Source organism: Triticum urartu, unplaced genomic scaffold (genome assembly GCF_003073215.2).
Source record: "Triticum urartu cultivar G1812 unplaced genomic scaffold, Tu2.1 TuUngrouped_contig_286, whole genome shotgun sequence".
Taxonomy (NCBI): Eukaryota; Viridiplantae; Streptophyta; class Magnoliopsida; order Poales; family Poaceae; genus Triticum; species Triticum urartu.
This window is the reverse complement of record NW_024113361.1, coordinates 11-14,466: the sequence shown is the minus strand read 5'-3', so window position 1 is coordinate 14,466 and position 14,456 is coordinate 11. Positions and strand designations below refer to the sequence as shown.

At 50.2% G+C, this 14,456-nt stretch overlaps 3 protein-coding genes across 3 annotated transcripts; 2 read left to right on the top strand and 1 right to left on the bottom strand.

Annotated features, from left to right (window-relative positions):
* The first annotated feature begins 762 nt into the window (after positions 1–762).
* LOC125527082 lies at positions 763–2,342 on the top strand. Its single transcript, XM_048691657.1, has 3 exons — positions 763–1,485; positions 1,649–1,762; positions 1,923–2,342. Exons 1-3 carry the CDS (start codon positions 967–969, stop codon positions 2,340–2,342), a joined length of 1,053 nt encoding a protein of 350 aa, XP_048547614.1. The 5' UTR covers positions 763–966.
* Positions 2,343–10,068: 7,726 nt separating this feature from the next.
* LOC125527083 lies at positions 10,069–11,822 on the top strand. Its single transcript, XM_048691658.1, has 5 exons — positions 10,069–10,124; positions 10,204–10,367; positions 10,508–11,198; positions 11,283–11,374; positions 11,460–11,822. The coding sequence occupies exons 2-5, from the start codon at positions 10,219–10,221 to the stop codon at positions 11,578–11,580; spliced, it is 1,053 nt and encodes a 350-aa protein (XP_048547615.1). The 5' UTR covers positions 10,069–10,124; positions 10,204–10,218; the 3' UTR covers positions 11,581–11,822.
* Positions 11,823–11,945: 123 nt separating this feature from the next.
* Positions 11,946–14,127, bottom strand: LOC125527084 (XIAP-associated factor 1-like). The gene is made up of 5 exons (XM_048691659.1): positions 13,833–14,127; positions 13,444–13,582; positions 12,909–13,046; positions 12,662–12,783; positions 11,946–12,348 (listed from the first exon to the last, which is right to left on the bottom strand). The coding sequence occupies exons 1-5, from the start codon at positions 13,877–13,879 to the stop codon at positions 12,186–12,188; spliced, it is 609 nt and encodes a 202-aa protein (XP_048547616.1). The 5' UTR covers positions 13,880–14,127; the 3' UTR covers positions 11,946–12,185.
* Between the last annotated feature and the right edge of the window lie 329 nt (positions 14,128–14,456).

The window sequence follows — 14,456 nt, the reverse complement described above, 5'->3', positions numbered from 1 at the left end:
CGCCTCCTCCTCTTCCAAGAAAGAAAGTTAGGGTTCGTGCCTCTCGCCGGCGCTGGTGCAGGTTCCCCTCGTCTCCGGTGGCCCTAGGGCCATGAAGGCGCGGTGGATCCTGTCAAGGGCCGGCGGGAGGGCTCCGTTTTTAGTCGTTGTTTTCAATCTTGTTAGGTTTGTGTCCTACTCAGGAAGGCGAGACGGCGGCGGCTCCCTGAAGATGGAATAAAGGTCTCCCCGCCTAGCCCCCGTTCCGGCGGTGCGTCTAGTATCGTTGGTGGGCGTGTGGAGGTGTGTCTCCGGCAGATCTATCTTTGATGGATTTGCTCGCATCTCGTCATTGTTCGTCTACGTTCGTGTGTCTTCGGTTTGGACCCTTTCGATCTACGTTATTTTTCATCGGCGGCGGTTGCTGTTCTGGGGTGCTGGTCCCGTGGGGCCTTAGTACGACGACTTCCCGACTGTCTACTACAACAAGTTGTGCCCGGCTCCGGCGATGGAGGGGCGATGACGGCGGCGCGCCTTCGACTCGCTTCGGTGCTTGTAATCATTGCTAGGTGGTCTACGAATCTTGATGTAATTTTTATTTGTGGTGTTTGTTGTACTGCCATGATTGAAAATTGAAAGTTTTTCTTAAAAAAAACACAGGACAGCAAGTTTTTTTTTTGAGGGGACACAGGACAGCAAGCAGCTCAGCAAACGCAGCAGGTCATCAGAACTTCCTAGACTCAAAGCGGCAAAGCCGCCAGCGTGCCAGCCTCGATTGTGTGGACCGGGCTAAGGAAACGGCCCGCAAGCCCACCACGCGCCCAAAGCCCGGGACGGCGGCACCTTGAAATACCTCGCGTTGGCGCCCAACGCAACCGCCGCAACCAACAGCTTTCCTCGCCGGAGTCCCCAACAAACCAAGAACCCCTCCTCTCCCCACCGCGCAGTAGCCCACCCGCCGCCTCTGCTCTCCGGCGCCGGTGACCCATGGACCAGTTCCACGACGGGCACCACGTGCGGCTGCGGAGCCGCGCGCACCGCACCCGCACCTACCTCCACGCCGCCGCCGACGGGGAGAGCGTCACCCTCAGCCAGGTCCGGGCCTCCATGAACGCGGCGTGGACGGTGCACATCTACCACCGCGCCGACGGCGACGAAGACGACGACGGCCCGTACCTGCTCCTCCACAGCGCCGCCTACGGCCGCTACCTCGGCGCCACGGACGTGCCGGCGCGGCGAGGCCACCGCGGCTTCCGCGCGGAGCTGCGCGACTACGACCAGCCGGAGGTGGGGTCCATCATGTGGCGGGCCGTCGGGACGGGCTTCGCGGACGACGTCGTCCTGCTCCACCACGCGGGCGGCCGCTTCCTCCGCGCCAACGGCAGGTACCTCCCCTGGAACGCCGGCGTCAGCCTCGACGGCGACGTCAACTCCATGATGCACTGGGTCGTCGAGCCCATCCCCGCTAGAGAGGCTGGCATGCCTGCCATTCCTGGCCCGCTTCCGGTGAGTTCGATCGATCGCCATGACCCGCTTCTCTGCTGAATTGCTTTCGGCGATTGCGAACTGTGCTAGTTTCAGGCTTTCAGCTGCACTTCTCTTCTTGCCAAATTTTTGGGAGCAGTTCTTGATTTCCCGAACATAACCATGGTTGATGGTCCAACTGCAGACCCGCCCAGGAATGATATTCCTCTCCAACATATTCATGAACCGGGGGCCGGGACGGCAGATCGGGGGCGTCGAGCCCATCCCGGCAGAGTCGGGCATTCATGGCCGTCCTCCGGTGAGTTCGATCGCCATGACCCGCTTCTTGATTCTCCTACGATTGAGCGAATTGGCTTATTCGGCGTCGTTCATTTGAACTGCAGTTCTGTTCTTGCCAAATTTTCGAGCAGTTCTTGATCTCCCGAACATAACCATGGTTCTCTGCGATTCAACTGCAGACTCTCCCAAGATTCCTCTCCCACATGTTCACGGAGCCGGGACGGCGGATCCGGTACACTCCGACGCTCGGCGGGGACTACCCCGAGGACAGCGCCGGCTGGCGCGAGTTCTGGTTCAGGGGGAGGTCCGTGTTCCGTCTGAGGAACCAGGTGGTGATGCGCACCAGCATCAACCTGTACTACCAGAACATCGCCATGTGCGTCCGAGCGGGCCGCTACGGGAGGCTGACCCCGCTCGTCGTCGACCTGCCCCATGGCGGCTACGGCGAGACCCTCGAGATTGTCATCCTCGAGGACGAGACTCGTGGTGAGACCCTCTCTCCATCCCCCAACTTCCTAAGTATCTACTCACGGTGGCAACAAGTGAATTTGTTATGCATGATCAATGATTTTGTGGGGTTTATTTTGGTGGGGTGCTAATCTGCTTGTGCTTGAAACAGTTAGCTGAAAAAGGAAGACTAAAAGAAACTGTGTAGGCGGAAACGGGTAGGCATGGAAGGCGCAGCGTGGAATCGGTATGGAAAATATCACTGAAGAAATTAAACCCAAACAGGTCGGATCATCTCGTAAGCCGAAACAGAGAAGATGGTTGAGAGATGCCGTGATTAGCCATACCGGTGAATAATAGTGAACAAAAAATACAGGTCCAAAAAATATAAAATTAAACCGATTCTGCAACATGAGCCCAATTTGGTCAGATTAAAATTATCACTGTTCCTGCTGAACGCTTGTAAGAAGTAGTGACAGTGGTCTGTCGTGTATCAGCATGCACACATGTGTGTTGATATAGTTTCGCATGAACATGAGGTGTGGTCTAACTTGGTGGAGTGCAAATCCGATCGTGCTTGGAAAAATGATAAGATTCATTTTGTTAGACGTTGAAGCTGTCGGAACTGTTGTGATCTTAAGAGAAGTAAAGAGTAGTTGGATTAAAAATAGAAGGCGCATGTGACTTAATCAGTATGTAACATGGTAAAAAAGGGACTGAAGCAGTGAACAGTCTGGCCTAGTCAGAAGAGTCGTTGTCCATGCCGTAACATGTCCGCTAGTAGAAATTAGCAAATTAAGGCCAACATCAAGTGCAGTCACTAGTCACCTCGAGAAGAGACTAATTCTATCAGTTAATGAAAGTCAGGAGGGCTGCAAACTACATAAAGCTTGTTCCTTGCACATATGTGCTCAGGTTTTGCCGTCTTGACAGGTATGATTCAGTGCGGCCACCTAAACGGCCATAACGGCTATTCAGCCTACGATGACTGCGCCACCCAGATAGCTCGCGGAGTAGAGGAAGATCCAGTAAGCCGGGTCCCGACAGTCACAAGTGTCTCCTCCCCCCCTCGGATACGAAGGCAGCAGAACTGGACCCCTGCCATAGAGAGATATAGATCAGAAACGCAGCCAGCCTCTCGTGTTCGCGTCTAAGGAGTCAGAACTCCTGAACAGCGTTGGGTCCAATGGCGATACAAGATGTAGTGATCGCGGAAGTAGTAGCGCTTCGAACATTCATACTGCAAATGTGAATGCCGACGCGGCGTAACAGCATTGCCACGTAGGGCTCGCAAGAGGGAGATCCTGCAATTTTTGGATCAGCATTTGTGTAACTGAAAAATGCAGTGGTTATGGCAATGAACTCTTCCTTAGACTATGCAATTTCGCTATAGCGGAGAATGCAGGGGTTCCTTCCTCGCGCGGTGAGCATTTTGAGTTGCTGTGTGTGTCTGTAGAGTCCCTAACGCTGGCCCTTAATACAGGAAGAACGGGCCATGAGTAAAGCGAAAAGTCTAATGATAAATCCTAGAAGCTTACATTTGTACATGTTAAAAGGAGGGAGTATCATCTATCAATGTTACTCTCTGTGTGCAGATAGTTCCAAACATATAGCAGCGGCGGCCAGTGGGGGTACCGTGGGTGCCCTGGCACCCCTCTAAAAATACGAAACCTTTTTTATCTAGTAGGTACTAGTTAGTCAATCCTCCTAGTATTGTAGAGTAAGAAAGATACTCGACAAATTTTATGGTTATACATGTCATTTCTATTGTGCGTGATAAGGTTGGCACCCCCTTTGGTTAAGCTCTGGGTCCATCACTGCATATACGAGGTGGAGCATCACAAACAGCATTCATATTGCTTTAATACTCAAAGTGGATTGATTTTGAAGTAATCATCCGCCAAGTTGCACATTAGAGCAACTCTAGTCGAACCCTCAAAAGGCCTTAACTCCTCAAAAGATTCCCTTTTAAGGAGTTAAACGGACCTACCGAAACCGTAAAACATGTAACCCTCAAAAATGAGAAGAAGGCCTCTCCCCGACTCAAATGAGCACCGAAGGGAGTGCCCTGCAAAACATTCTTCTCAGCGCCTCATCTGCGCGGCCCCTCGCCGCACGCGGCGCACCCCACCGACGTCCTCCCGCGCTGTGATGCCTAGAGCTCCACACGTCAGGACGTCTGCAGGGAACGTAGTAATTTCAAAAAATTTCCTACGCACACGCAAGATCATGGTGATGCATAGCAACGAGAGGGGAGAGTGTTCTACGTACCCTCGTAGACCGGAAGCGGAAGCGTTATGACAACGCGGTTGATGTAGTCGTACGTCTTCACGGCCCGACCGATCAAGCACCGAAACTACGGCACCTCCGAGTTCTAGCACACGTTCAGCTCGATGACGATCCCCGGACTCTGATCCAGCAAAGTGTCAGGGAAGAGTTCCGTCAGCACGACGGCGTGGTGACGATCTTGATGTTCTACCGTCGCAGGGCTTCGCCTAAGCACCGCTACAATATTATCGAGGACTATGGTGGAGGGGGGCACCGCACACGGCTAAGAGAACGATCACGAAGATCAACTTGTGTGTCTAGAGGTGCCCCCTGCCCCGTATATAAAGGAGCAAGGGAGGAGGCCGGCCCTAGGAGGGGCGCGCCAGGGAGTAGGATTCCTACTCCTAGTTGGAGTAGGTTTCCTCCTTTCCTAGTCCAACTAGGAGAAGGGGGGAAAGGGGGAAGAGGGGAAGGAAGGGAGAGAGGGGCCGCGCCCCAAACCCCTTGTCCAATTCGGACTGGGCTTGGGAGGGGCGCGCGCCACCTCCTGGTCCTTTCCACTAAGGCCCATTAAGGCCCATTGCTTCTTCCTCGTATTCCCGTAACTCCCCGGTACCTCCAAAAATACCCGAATCACTCGGAACCTTTCCGATGTCCGAATATAGTCGTCCAATATATCGATCTTTACGTCTCGACCATTTCGAGACTCCTCGTCATGTCCCCGATCTCATCCGGGACTCCGAACTCCTTCGGTAACATAAACTCATAATATAACTGTCATCGAAACCTTAAGCGTGCGGACCCTACGGGTTCGAGAACAAATGTAGACATGACCGAGACACGTCTCCGGTCAATAACCAATAGCGGAACCTGGATGCTCATATTGGCTCCTACATATTCTACGAAGATCTTTATCGTCAGACCGCATAACAACATACGTTGTTCCCTTTGTCATCGGTATGTTACTTGCCCGAGATTCGATCGTCGGTATCTCAATACCTAGTTCAATCTCGTTACCGGCAAGTCTCTTTACTCGTTCGTAATACATCATCTCGCAACTAACTCATTAGTTGCAATGCTTGCAAGGCTTATGTGATGTGCATTACCGAGAGGGCCCAGAGATACCTCTCCGACAATCGAAGTGACAAATCCTAATCTCGAAATACGCCAACCCAACATGTACCTTTGGAGACACCTGTAGAGCTCCTTTATAATCACCCAGTTACGTTGTGACGTTTGGTAGCACACAAAGTGTTCCTCCGGTAAACGGGAGTTGCATAATCTCATAGTCATAGGAACATGTATAAGTCATGAAGAAAGCAATAGCAACATACTAAACGATCGAGTGCTAAGCTAACGGAATGGGTCAAGTCAATCACATCATTCTCCTAATGATGTGATCCCGTTAATCAAATGACAACTCATGTCTATGGTTAGGAAACATAACCATCTTTGATCAACGAGCTAGTCAAGTAGAGGCATACTAGTGACACTCTGTTTGTCTATGTATTCACACATGTATTATGTTTCCGGTTAATACAATTCTAGCATGAATAATAAACATTTATCATGAAATAAGGAAATAAATAATAACTTTATTATTGCCTCTAGGGCATATTTCCTTCACGTCCATCCCCACCCTCTCCACCAACCGACAGCTCATCCTCTCCTTCGGCTCCGGTGGCTTCCTCTTGGCTGCTAGTGGTGGTTGTCCCGTGTGGTTGTGGCCATGGCCCGATGCGGATTCGACGACTCGGAGGCCGGTGGTGGTTCTAGTCGTCTGGTCGACGGGCGTGGCTTTGCTACTGTGGGTGCGAGGGTGCCTGTTGGGCCCCTGGTCCGGATCTGGAGGGGCCATATCTGGAGCCTCCGACGATGGTCAGGTAGGTGGGGGCGGTTGCTGGGTTGCCGGAGAGGGGCTCCCCACTCTTGTGGTGTGCTCCTCACTTGCTAGGTTTTGTTGTTGGGCTTGTGAGGTTTTCTTGAGGTGGCGTGCTCAACGCTTCCCTCGACATCCATGATGTCGCATGTCGATGCCTACGGAGGAGGGGACACCAACGAAAGTTGCACAAGGCCTTGGCTGCTGTGGAAAACGATGATGTCCATGGACGTTGTTCTCCTCCTAGAGGTGTTGCTTCTGTGCACTTCTTCTCTAGGTCTTCCTACAACCTTGCCTTCATTGGGGTCACCCTTCCTTGGTGCCCTCTGTGGTGCCCTTGTGAGTGCAGCAATGCGAAGGTTCACTTTAGGGTCCTCGTGATGCCCTGGGTTTACCTTCTGTCTGAAGCTGAAAACTTGTTTAACAGACTCGTTGACATATTCCAGGAGGCATCTACTTCATTTCATGTATAGGGAGTAGTTTGTGCAACAGTATCGGGCACACAACAACTTATATGTAGGAATAATGCAATTTTAGTATCTTTTCGTGTCGTTTTAATCAATTCGTAGATGTCCTTTCTGTCTGGAACCAAAAAAATATTTAAATAAACTTGTTGACATCTTCAAGGAGGCTTTTCCTTCGTTTCATGCTCCAGGATTGGTCTATGCAACACTATTCACCTCCTACAACAATTTATATGTAGGAATCATGTGTTCTTGAAATCTTTTAGACGCCATGTCTTCTGGTTGGGAAGGCCATCCTGGAACCAGGGAGTTGCTAGGATTGTTGCCATGCCACAAGGGGCGCTGGAGGTTCTATCCACTTGCCAAGGTCTATTAATGTGACCGATAGTTGCCTACGGGCTATGGTGGTCTTCAGGGTTGGATGTTGGGACATGAGGGAAAGCCTTGCATGGCCTTGCTCATATGACCGCGACGACTACGTTCGTGGATGCCGTTCTTCTTTTTGGAGACGTCGTTTTATCCGCCTCTCCTCAAACTGCTGCTTTTTTGTACCGCCTGACCCGTCGCTGGACCGCAATAGCCGGTGAACGTTCGCCGGAAAGGATGACATTTGCGAAACGTTTTTGCTAACAGTTTCTTCATATGACGTTTTCTTTAGAATAGCATGACAATTTCTTCAGAGAAAGGCATTTTTCTTCACGTTTGATCTCATGTCGCAACTAAAACTGACAGAAAAATGCGTTCACTTGCCTTTCCCCTTTCAAGAAACATTCGCCAGTTAGTAATTCTGGTTTTTGTCTAGTCTTTTTTGTGCGGGGCGAGAGCCTTCTTCTATATTAATATAGAGTATTTTCATACATTCTCCAATTTTTATTGGCGGTGTGCATCTACTTTTGCCTATGATACTTGTGCAAACATTAGTCTAGCATCATCGCAAAATAACAATAATAAAATCATTAGTCTAGCTAGCTCGATGATGTCAGAAAATAACTTGATTGCCTCAGGGAACATAAAAGTAGCACTAAGTCGTAGAGTGAGGCGTTTTAGCTCTCGGCCTCTGGAAACTTCAAAATTCAAACTTTCCAATTTCAATAAATCTGAAAAAAATGTACAACTAAACAAGGATGTTATGCGCATGTGTGTAAACTTGAAACGCGATTTGTATAAAAAGACAAACTCATGGCCTGGAAGGATGAATAGTAGCATGTGTCAAAAAGCTCCAGATTTGTCTTTTTTACACAATCCCCATTTTAACGTATTTGGTCCTAAACACTTGTGCATTATGCCTCCATGTATATCTATATTTGTTTTCAGAATTTTTTGAAATGTAAAAATGTGAATTTTAATGAATTTTGATTTTTTCAAAAAACAGCCTCATTGGAGCTCGATCTCCAAAAGGGATTTTCGAAAGTCGTAGTGTCGTACTATTACCAGTCACAGCGGGGAGTAACTTAGAATAGTAACATGCACATGTTACTAGTCTATGTTACTACCTTCACAGTGGGTAGTAACATATGTGTTGTGTCATGCATCACTCCATTTATTAGGTTGTAAACTCATCTTTTTTTGATATGTGTGATGTTACAGTAACTAGCTATGTTACCACATGCCTCTCTTTCTTCATTAATTACATGTCACATTATCTATTTTGCCTAGATAAGTGTGATGTTACCACCTATATTACTTCCATTGTGGGTAGTCTTACAAGTTGTGTGCGATTGCATTCACACTTGTAAAAAAACTAAAGACTGCACACTGTTACTAATCACTGCCCTAGCCCGCCCGCCCGTATTCCGGCACTTTGACCAGATTCGACCGTTCCGGGCTGCTGCTGCTCCCGAATCTCGGCCGCCCACGTGCTCCCCGGCACCCAGGAAACGGCCATGCCGACGACCCCTGAGGGCGGCCGCGCCGCCGCGCCGCGCGTGGAGCTGGAGCTCCCGCTCGGCGCGGTGCCGTTCGACTTGGAGGCGGCCATGTGCAGCCACGGGCTGTTCATGGGGTCTCCTGCCTTGCCATGGGGTCACCTCGGGCTCGATAGAGCTGCACTCTCACGGGGGAGGGGCTGGGGTGGATTGGACATACCAGCGCGTGAAGCTAGCTTGAAGACGATTTGACAGCCGACGACGAGCTTGAGAGACTCGTCATCGTCAAACATCCAGGCAACATCATAGTTGTCAGCCGCGAGCTGCTCTTCCACGCCATCTCCCACGCATAGTTGAGCATCGCCTCTAAACGTCGCCGTCGCCGTGCTCATCGACGAGAGCTTCATCCATCCGAACGAAGAGCCCAAGAGGAGCAGATCAAGGGTAAGAAGAAGGCGCGGCTGGATCTTGGGGTCTCCTCTTCGTCTTTGCTTGGACCCTGCAACCGCGGCGAGGAGCTCCACGACTTAGGAGCGACGGCCAACGAGGAAAGATGAGGAGGCCGGCGACACGAGGAAGAGGAGGGGCTCGGAGCACGCACAGAGGCAGAGGAAGAACGGCATGGCGGCGCGAGGAGAATCGAGGGAGAGGAGGCGGCGGCATCAAGAGAGAAGGTGGGCGTGCGGAGACCAGGTCATGCCCAATCCCTCCGCGTTCTTCTCTCGCTAGCACAATTTACGACTCACCCCCCCCCCCCCCCCCCCCCCCCCCCCCCCCCCCCCCCCCCCCCCCCCCCCCCCCCCCCCCCCCCCCACCCCCCCCCCCCCCCCCCCCCCCCCCCCCCTCCCCCCCCCCCCCCCCCCCCCCCCCCCCCCCCCCCCCCCCCCCCCCCCCCCCCCCCCCCCCCCCCCCCCCCCCCCCCCCCCCCCCCCCCCCCCCCCCCCCCCCATTATTTTTTTACACTCTTTTTTTACTCTGACTGACACAGTAAAAAGTGATGAGGTGGATGCAGCGAGGGGGCGCCCTTTGCGCGACCGTTAATGGGTTTAATTAATTGACCAGATTCGACCTTTCCGGGGGCTTCTGCCGCTCCTGAATCTCCGCCGCCCGCGTGCTCCCCGGCACCCAGGAAACGGCCATGCCGACGACCCTAGAGGGCGGCCCCGCCGCCGCGCCACCGCTGCCCCGCGCGCGCGTGGAGCTGGAGCTGGAGCTCCCGCTCGGCGCGGCGCCGTTCGACCTGGAGGCGGCCGTGTGCAGCCACGGGCTGTTCATGATGGCGCCCAACCGCTGGGACCCGGCCTCCCGCGCGCTCCTCCGCCCGCTCCGCCTCGCCTCCGACCGCTCCAGGTCCCTGCTCGCCCGCGTCTCCCGCCACCCCGCGCGCCCCTCCCGCCCCTCCTCGTCTCCCTCCTCGGCGCCGACGCCCTCTCCCCGCTCGACCAGGACTGCATCCTCGTAAGCAGGCGCTTTCGCCGGACCCGGAGAAGAAAAGAAGCTCGCGTTGGCTGATGGATTCTTGGTTTTCCGTTGGCAGGAGCAAGTGCGGCGGATGCTGCGGCTGTCGGAGGAGGACGGCAGGGTGGTGGCGGAGTTCCAGGCGATGCACGCCGCCGCGAGGGAGGCGGGGTTCGGCCGCATCTTCCGCTCGCCCACGCTGTTCGAGGACATGGTCAAGTGCATCCTCCTCTGCAATTGCCAGTACGTCCCAGTCTTGATTTCCCTCTGCTTTCCTCTGTATGTGTTACTGAGCATCAGAATTCAGAAGTGCGCAGTTTTCCAGTATCTTTAACTGCATTTGCAAAATACGTATCTTATATTGCCATGTTATTGCCCTGCAGATGGACAAGAACATTGGCAATGGCTACTGCGCTGTGCGAGCTTCAGTTGGAGTTGAGACATTCATCTGGTACTGAAGTTCTTGAGTTAAGGACACCTCCAATCAGGGAGCTTAAAAGGAAGCGCGGCAAGAATCGGAATGTCCGTGTCAAGCTAGAAACAAAGTTTACCGAGTTGGAGTGCTTGGAGGATCCAAGAGTAGAAACTGCGGAGGATGCAAGAGTGGCAACTGGTACTAGCGATGTCATAACACATTTGGAAACGGATGAAAAATCGGCTAGCTTGCCCCAAGTTGCGCCTGAAACAGGCAGTGCATGTCAGTCATTTGATTCTTCAGAGCTCAGCTTGGAAGGTTGCATTGGAGATTTCCCTACTCCGGAAGAATTGGCGTATCTGGATGAAGACTTCTTAGCGAAATGCTGTAACCTTGGATATCGAGCAGAGCGGATTGTGTTGCTTGCACGCAGCATTGTGGAAGGAAAGGTATGCCTACAAAATCTTGAAGAAATGCAGAAAATGTCTTTACCAGCTACAGAAGAGCTATCTACTATCCCGTCTACCTATGAAAGACTGAATAACGAGTTAACCACTATCTCCGGATTCGGCCCTTTCACTCGTGCCAATGTGCTCATGTGCATGGGATTTTTCCACATGATCCCAGCTGATACCGAGACAATTAGGCATTTAAAGCAGGTATTTTCCCCTCTACATCCTTGATTTAGTGTTCATGGGGTTTCACTGTTTCAGTATGTCATTTATGTATGGAATTTCTTGCAGTGTCATAAAATTGCAAGCACCATCAAATCTGTTCATATGGAATTGGATAAAATCTACGGCGAGTATGCTCCATTTCAGTTCTTAGCATACTGGTATGTTTTTTTTTTGACACTGGCATTTAGTTTATCATCCTTTTGACATGCTGACACTGTTCCTTGATGTTTTGATTTGATACAGGTTCGAGCTATGGGGCTTCTATGACAAGCAATTTGGGAAGATCGCTGAGATGGATCCGTCCACATATAGGCTATTTACTGCAAGCGCTTTAAAGAAGCAACATCGGTTAGTTAGGAAATAGAGCCTTTCTTTCTTTGTGAAAGGGGCCCTGCCAAAATCAACTTACAACATAGAGGAATTTTGAGATTGTTGTAGTTGCTGCCTGTTCTAGTAAGCAGAAAGTCCCGTAGCCTATTTTCCCCTTCATGAATGCATTTCATACTTTAGGGGAACAGAGTCCTGCAAGTTTTTAGTTTGTAGCATTCCAGACTGAACTAATGTGTTATCAGGTACTTCAATTAATTTAGTGGTCAACTTTAAACATCTTGCATGAAGATTAAAGAGCGCGATTTGTTGAAATGATTGATGAAATAACATTTGAGCAAAAAACCCGTAAAAGGTCTATCATTAACAACAGATTGATGAAAGCAAGAAAAGAAACAGATATGAACCCTTGTAAGGTAATCTGTAATACTTTATTGCCATCAGGAAGTATCATATTGGCATACTATTGTGAGGCACAGCACATTTCTCGATCCGGTGATTTCTGATATTCTACATGGTTTTTGTTCTGAACATTACTCAAGGAATAAGCTCTGCTATTGATTATGGAAGAACTTGTGCATTAAGATTTAGAAGGCACAAAAAAAATTGATCTACATTCCTGCGGTGAACATCATTACAACTTTACAAGGCTTCGGAACTTCCAATCCTTCTTTGGAACAGAATGGATCCAATCAGTACAGCAAGTCCGGTTATTGCAATTGTGAGGAGCAGTTGCTTGTGTTTCAAACCAAAAGCGGGGCGTGCTTGCTTGTGACGACCACCCTCTTCTTTTTCCAGCATGGATCTGTCACAAGAATTTGAATTGTATCAGAAGGCAGGCTCAAATAGAATTAGCTGTGACGATAGAAATACACTTCTATTGTCACAGCTAATAGATTTAAACGATAGGCTGAGGCACTGTATTAAAGGATTTTTATCTAAAAACTGCAACTGAAGATGCTAAGCAGCACTGTTCTAACTGAGATATATAGCCGGCTTATCTTTGTCTAAAAAATGCAACTGAAAATGCTAAGCAGCATCGTTCTAACTGAAACTTACACTGAATCATGTCTACATAAACAAGTCACGTGCATCAATATAAGGTTCCATGTTTTTACCTTGAAGATTCTGCAGCGGCATTTGTTTTTGAATGGAGTAGGAGCTCGTGTCCAATCCATTCTCGAAGTCTGATGTCCTTGTTGCAAGGTTGACAATATTTTGTTCGATTTCCACATACATCCTGTAGAGCAAAACTCATATAGTTAGACAGAGATGGACTATATATGTGTGGCTTATAATGTTTTAAGGAAAAGAATGTTGTCCAGTTTTTTGAGTAATAACGTAACATGATGAATACATTCACACCTGATGCTCAAAAATGTCAGCTGCAGGTAGTTCAAACTTGCAATACTGGCACGCAAGCATCCTTTGTGGGCACTGTAAGCGTTTATGAAGATCCCACAGCTCATGCTCCACAGTTTGTTCGCAGCGTGGGCAATTCACCTATATCCGCAAATAAGAATCTGATTAGCGGTGTTAGGATTAGTAATACCGAAAGTACATAAATCCAGTAAGATGTATATCTGTTGCCATCTTCTTAATCTATCCAGTGGTTATATGAATGCATGTTTTCCACACAAAGCATAAGACACTGACATGATGATCAAATCACCGAGTCTTTTCCTGGCACGCAGGTTATTTGGCTACCGTAGTGCTGCAGCTAGATTATGTCAGAACGATCTTAGCTGTAATGTGGGTTTATGTGATGAATTTATGCAAGATATTGGGTTGAGCAGCATCACAGGCTATGCGAAGAATAACCGCTAGGAGAATGAAAATGTGTGCATACATCAAAATCAAATGAATACATTCTGGATACGGTTATAATTTGGAGAAGTACCGGAGCATGGTTATCATCATAGTGCTTATCCATGTGCTTCCTTGGGACCATATCTCCACAATGCTCACACTTCAAGTGAAGGTTGCGAGCGCAGTGTGCAGAATGCAGCGCGATGTTGGGAGACGGAACCTCTCGGTTACTGAAGAAAATTCGCAGACAAGTACGGTCAGTAATCGGCAAGCACAAGACATGCCCCCAAGCACTACCTATATTAGCAGTGCATGCGATGAATTGCCATCGCAGAGGGGAAAAAAGGCTACTAATAACTGATGAACTACTGTAGTAAAAATATTGCCGGGTGGAAAGAGGAAAGCAATTGGCAGCTCGTAGCCAGCAGCAGATAGTGAGAAACAGACGACCGACGGCGCCGTGAGAGGCCGGAAGGTTACCAGTGCGCGCAGGTGGAGGTGGCGACGGCGGGATCGGCGGCGGCCATGGCTTGCGAGTCCTGAGGGATCACCGCTGCAACCCCGCGCCGAGATCCGAGTCGCCGGCCGAATTGGAACCTCGCCGAATCAGGGGGTCTTCTGGGGATGGAGGCGAGAAGAGCAGAGGGGCTGGAGGAGGAGATATCGAGGGGGCTCGTGGTGAGGTGAGGCGGAGTGACCGTGTCGGAGCCGGGGGCTGTGGGGATTCGACTTCAGCGCGGCGATGGGAGCGGTAGTTTCACCGGCGTACCGGTCGTCCTGGCCCACCTGTCTGTCCTGATAGACGCTCGATTCCATGGACTAGGGCGCCACCGGACTATGCTTAGGTGCCTTAAGCCACCTATCTTTGTATCTATGACATGTGGGTTCAACAGGTGACTGGCCCACATGTCAGTGACCCAACCGATGAAACATCAATTTTATTTTCTGAGAAGTACCACTCTCAATCACGCACACATAAGTGAACCATGACAAACATGCATTCAAGATCGCTAACATGTATAATGCTTGAAAATTAATAAAGCCACCATACACAGTTCATTATCCATGGAAAGCTATTAAAACATAAACAATTTCTCACATAAT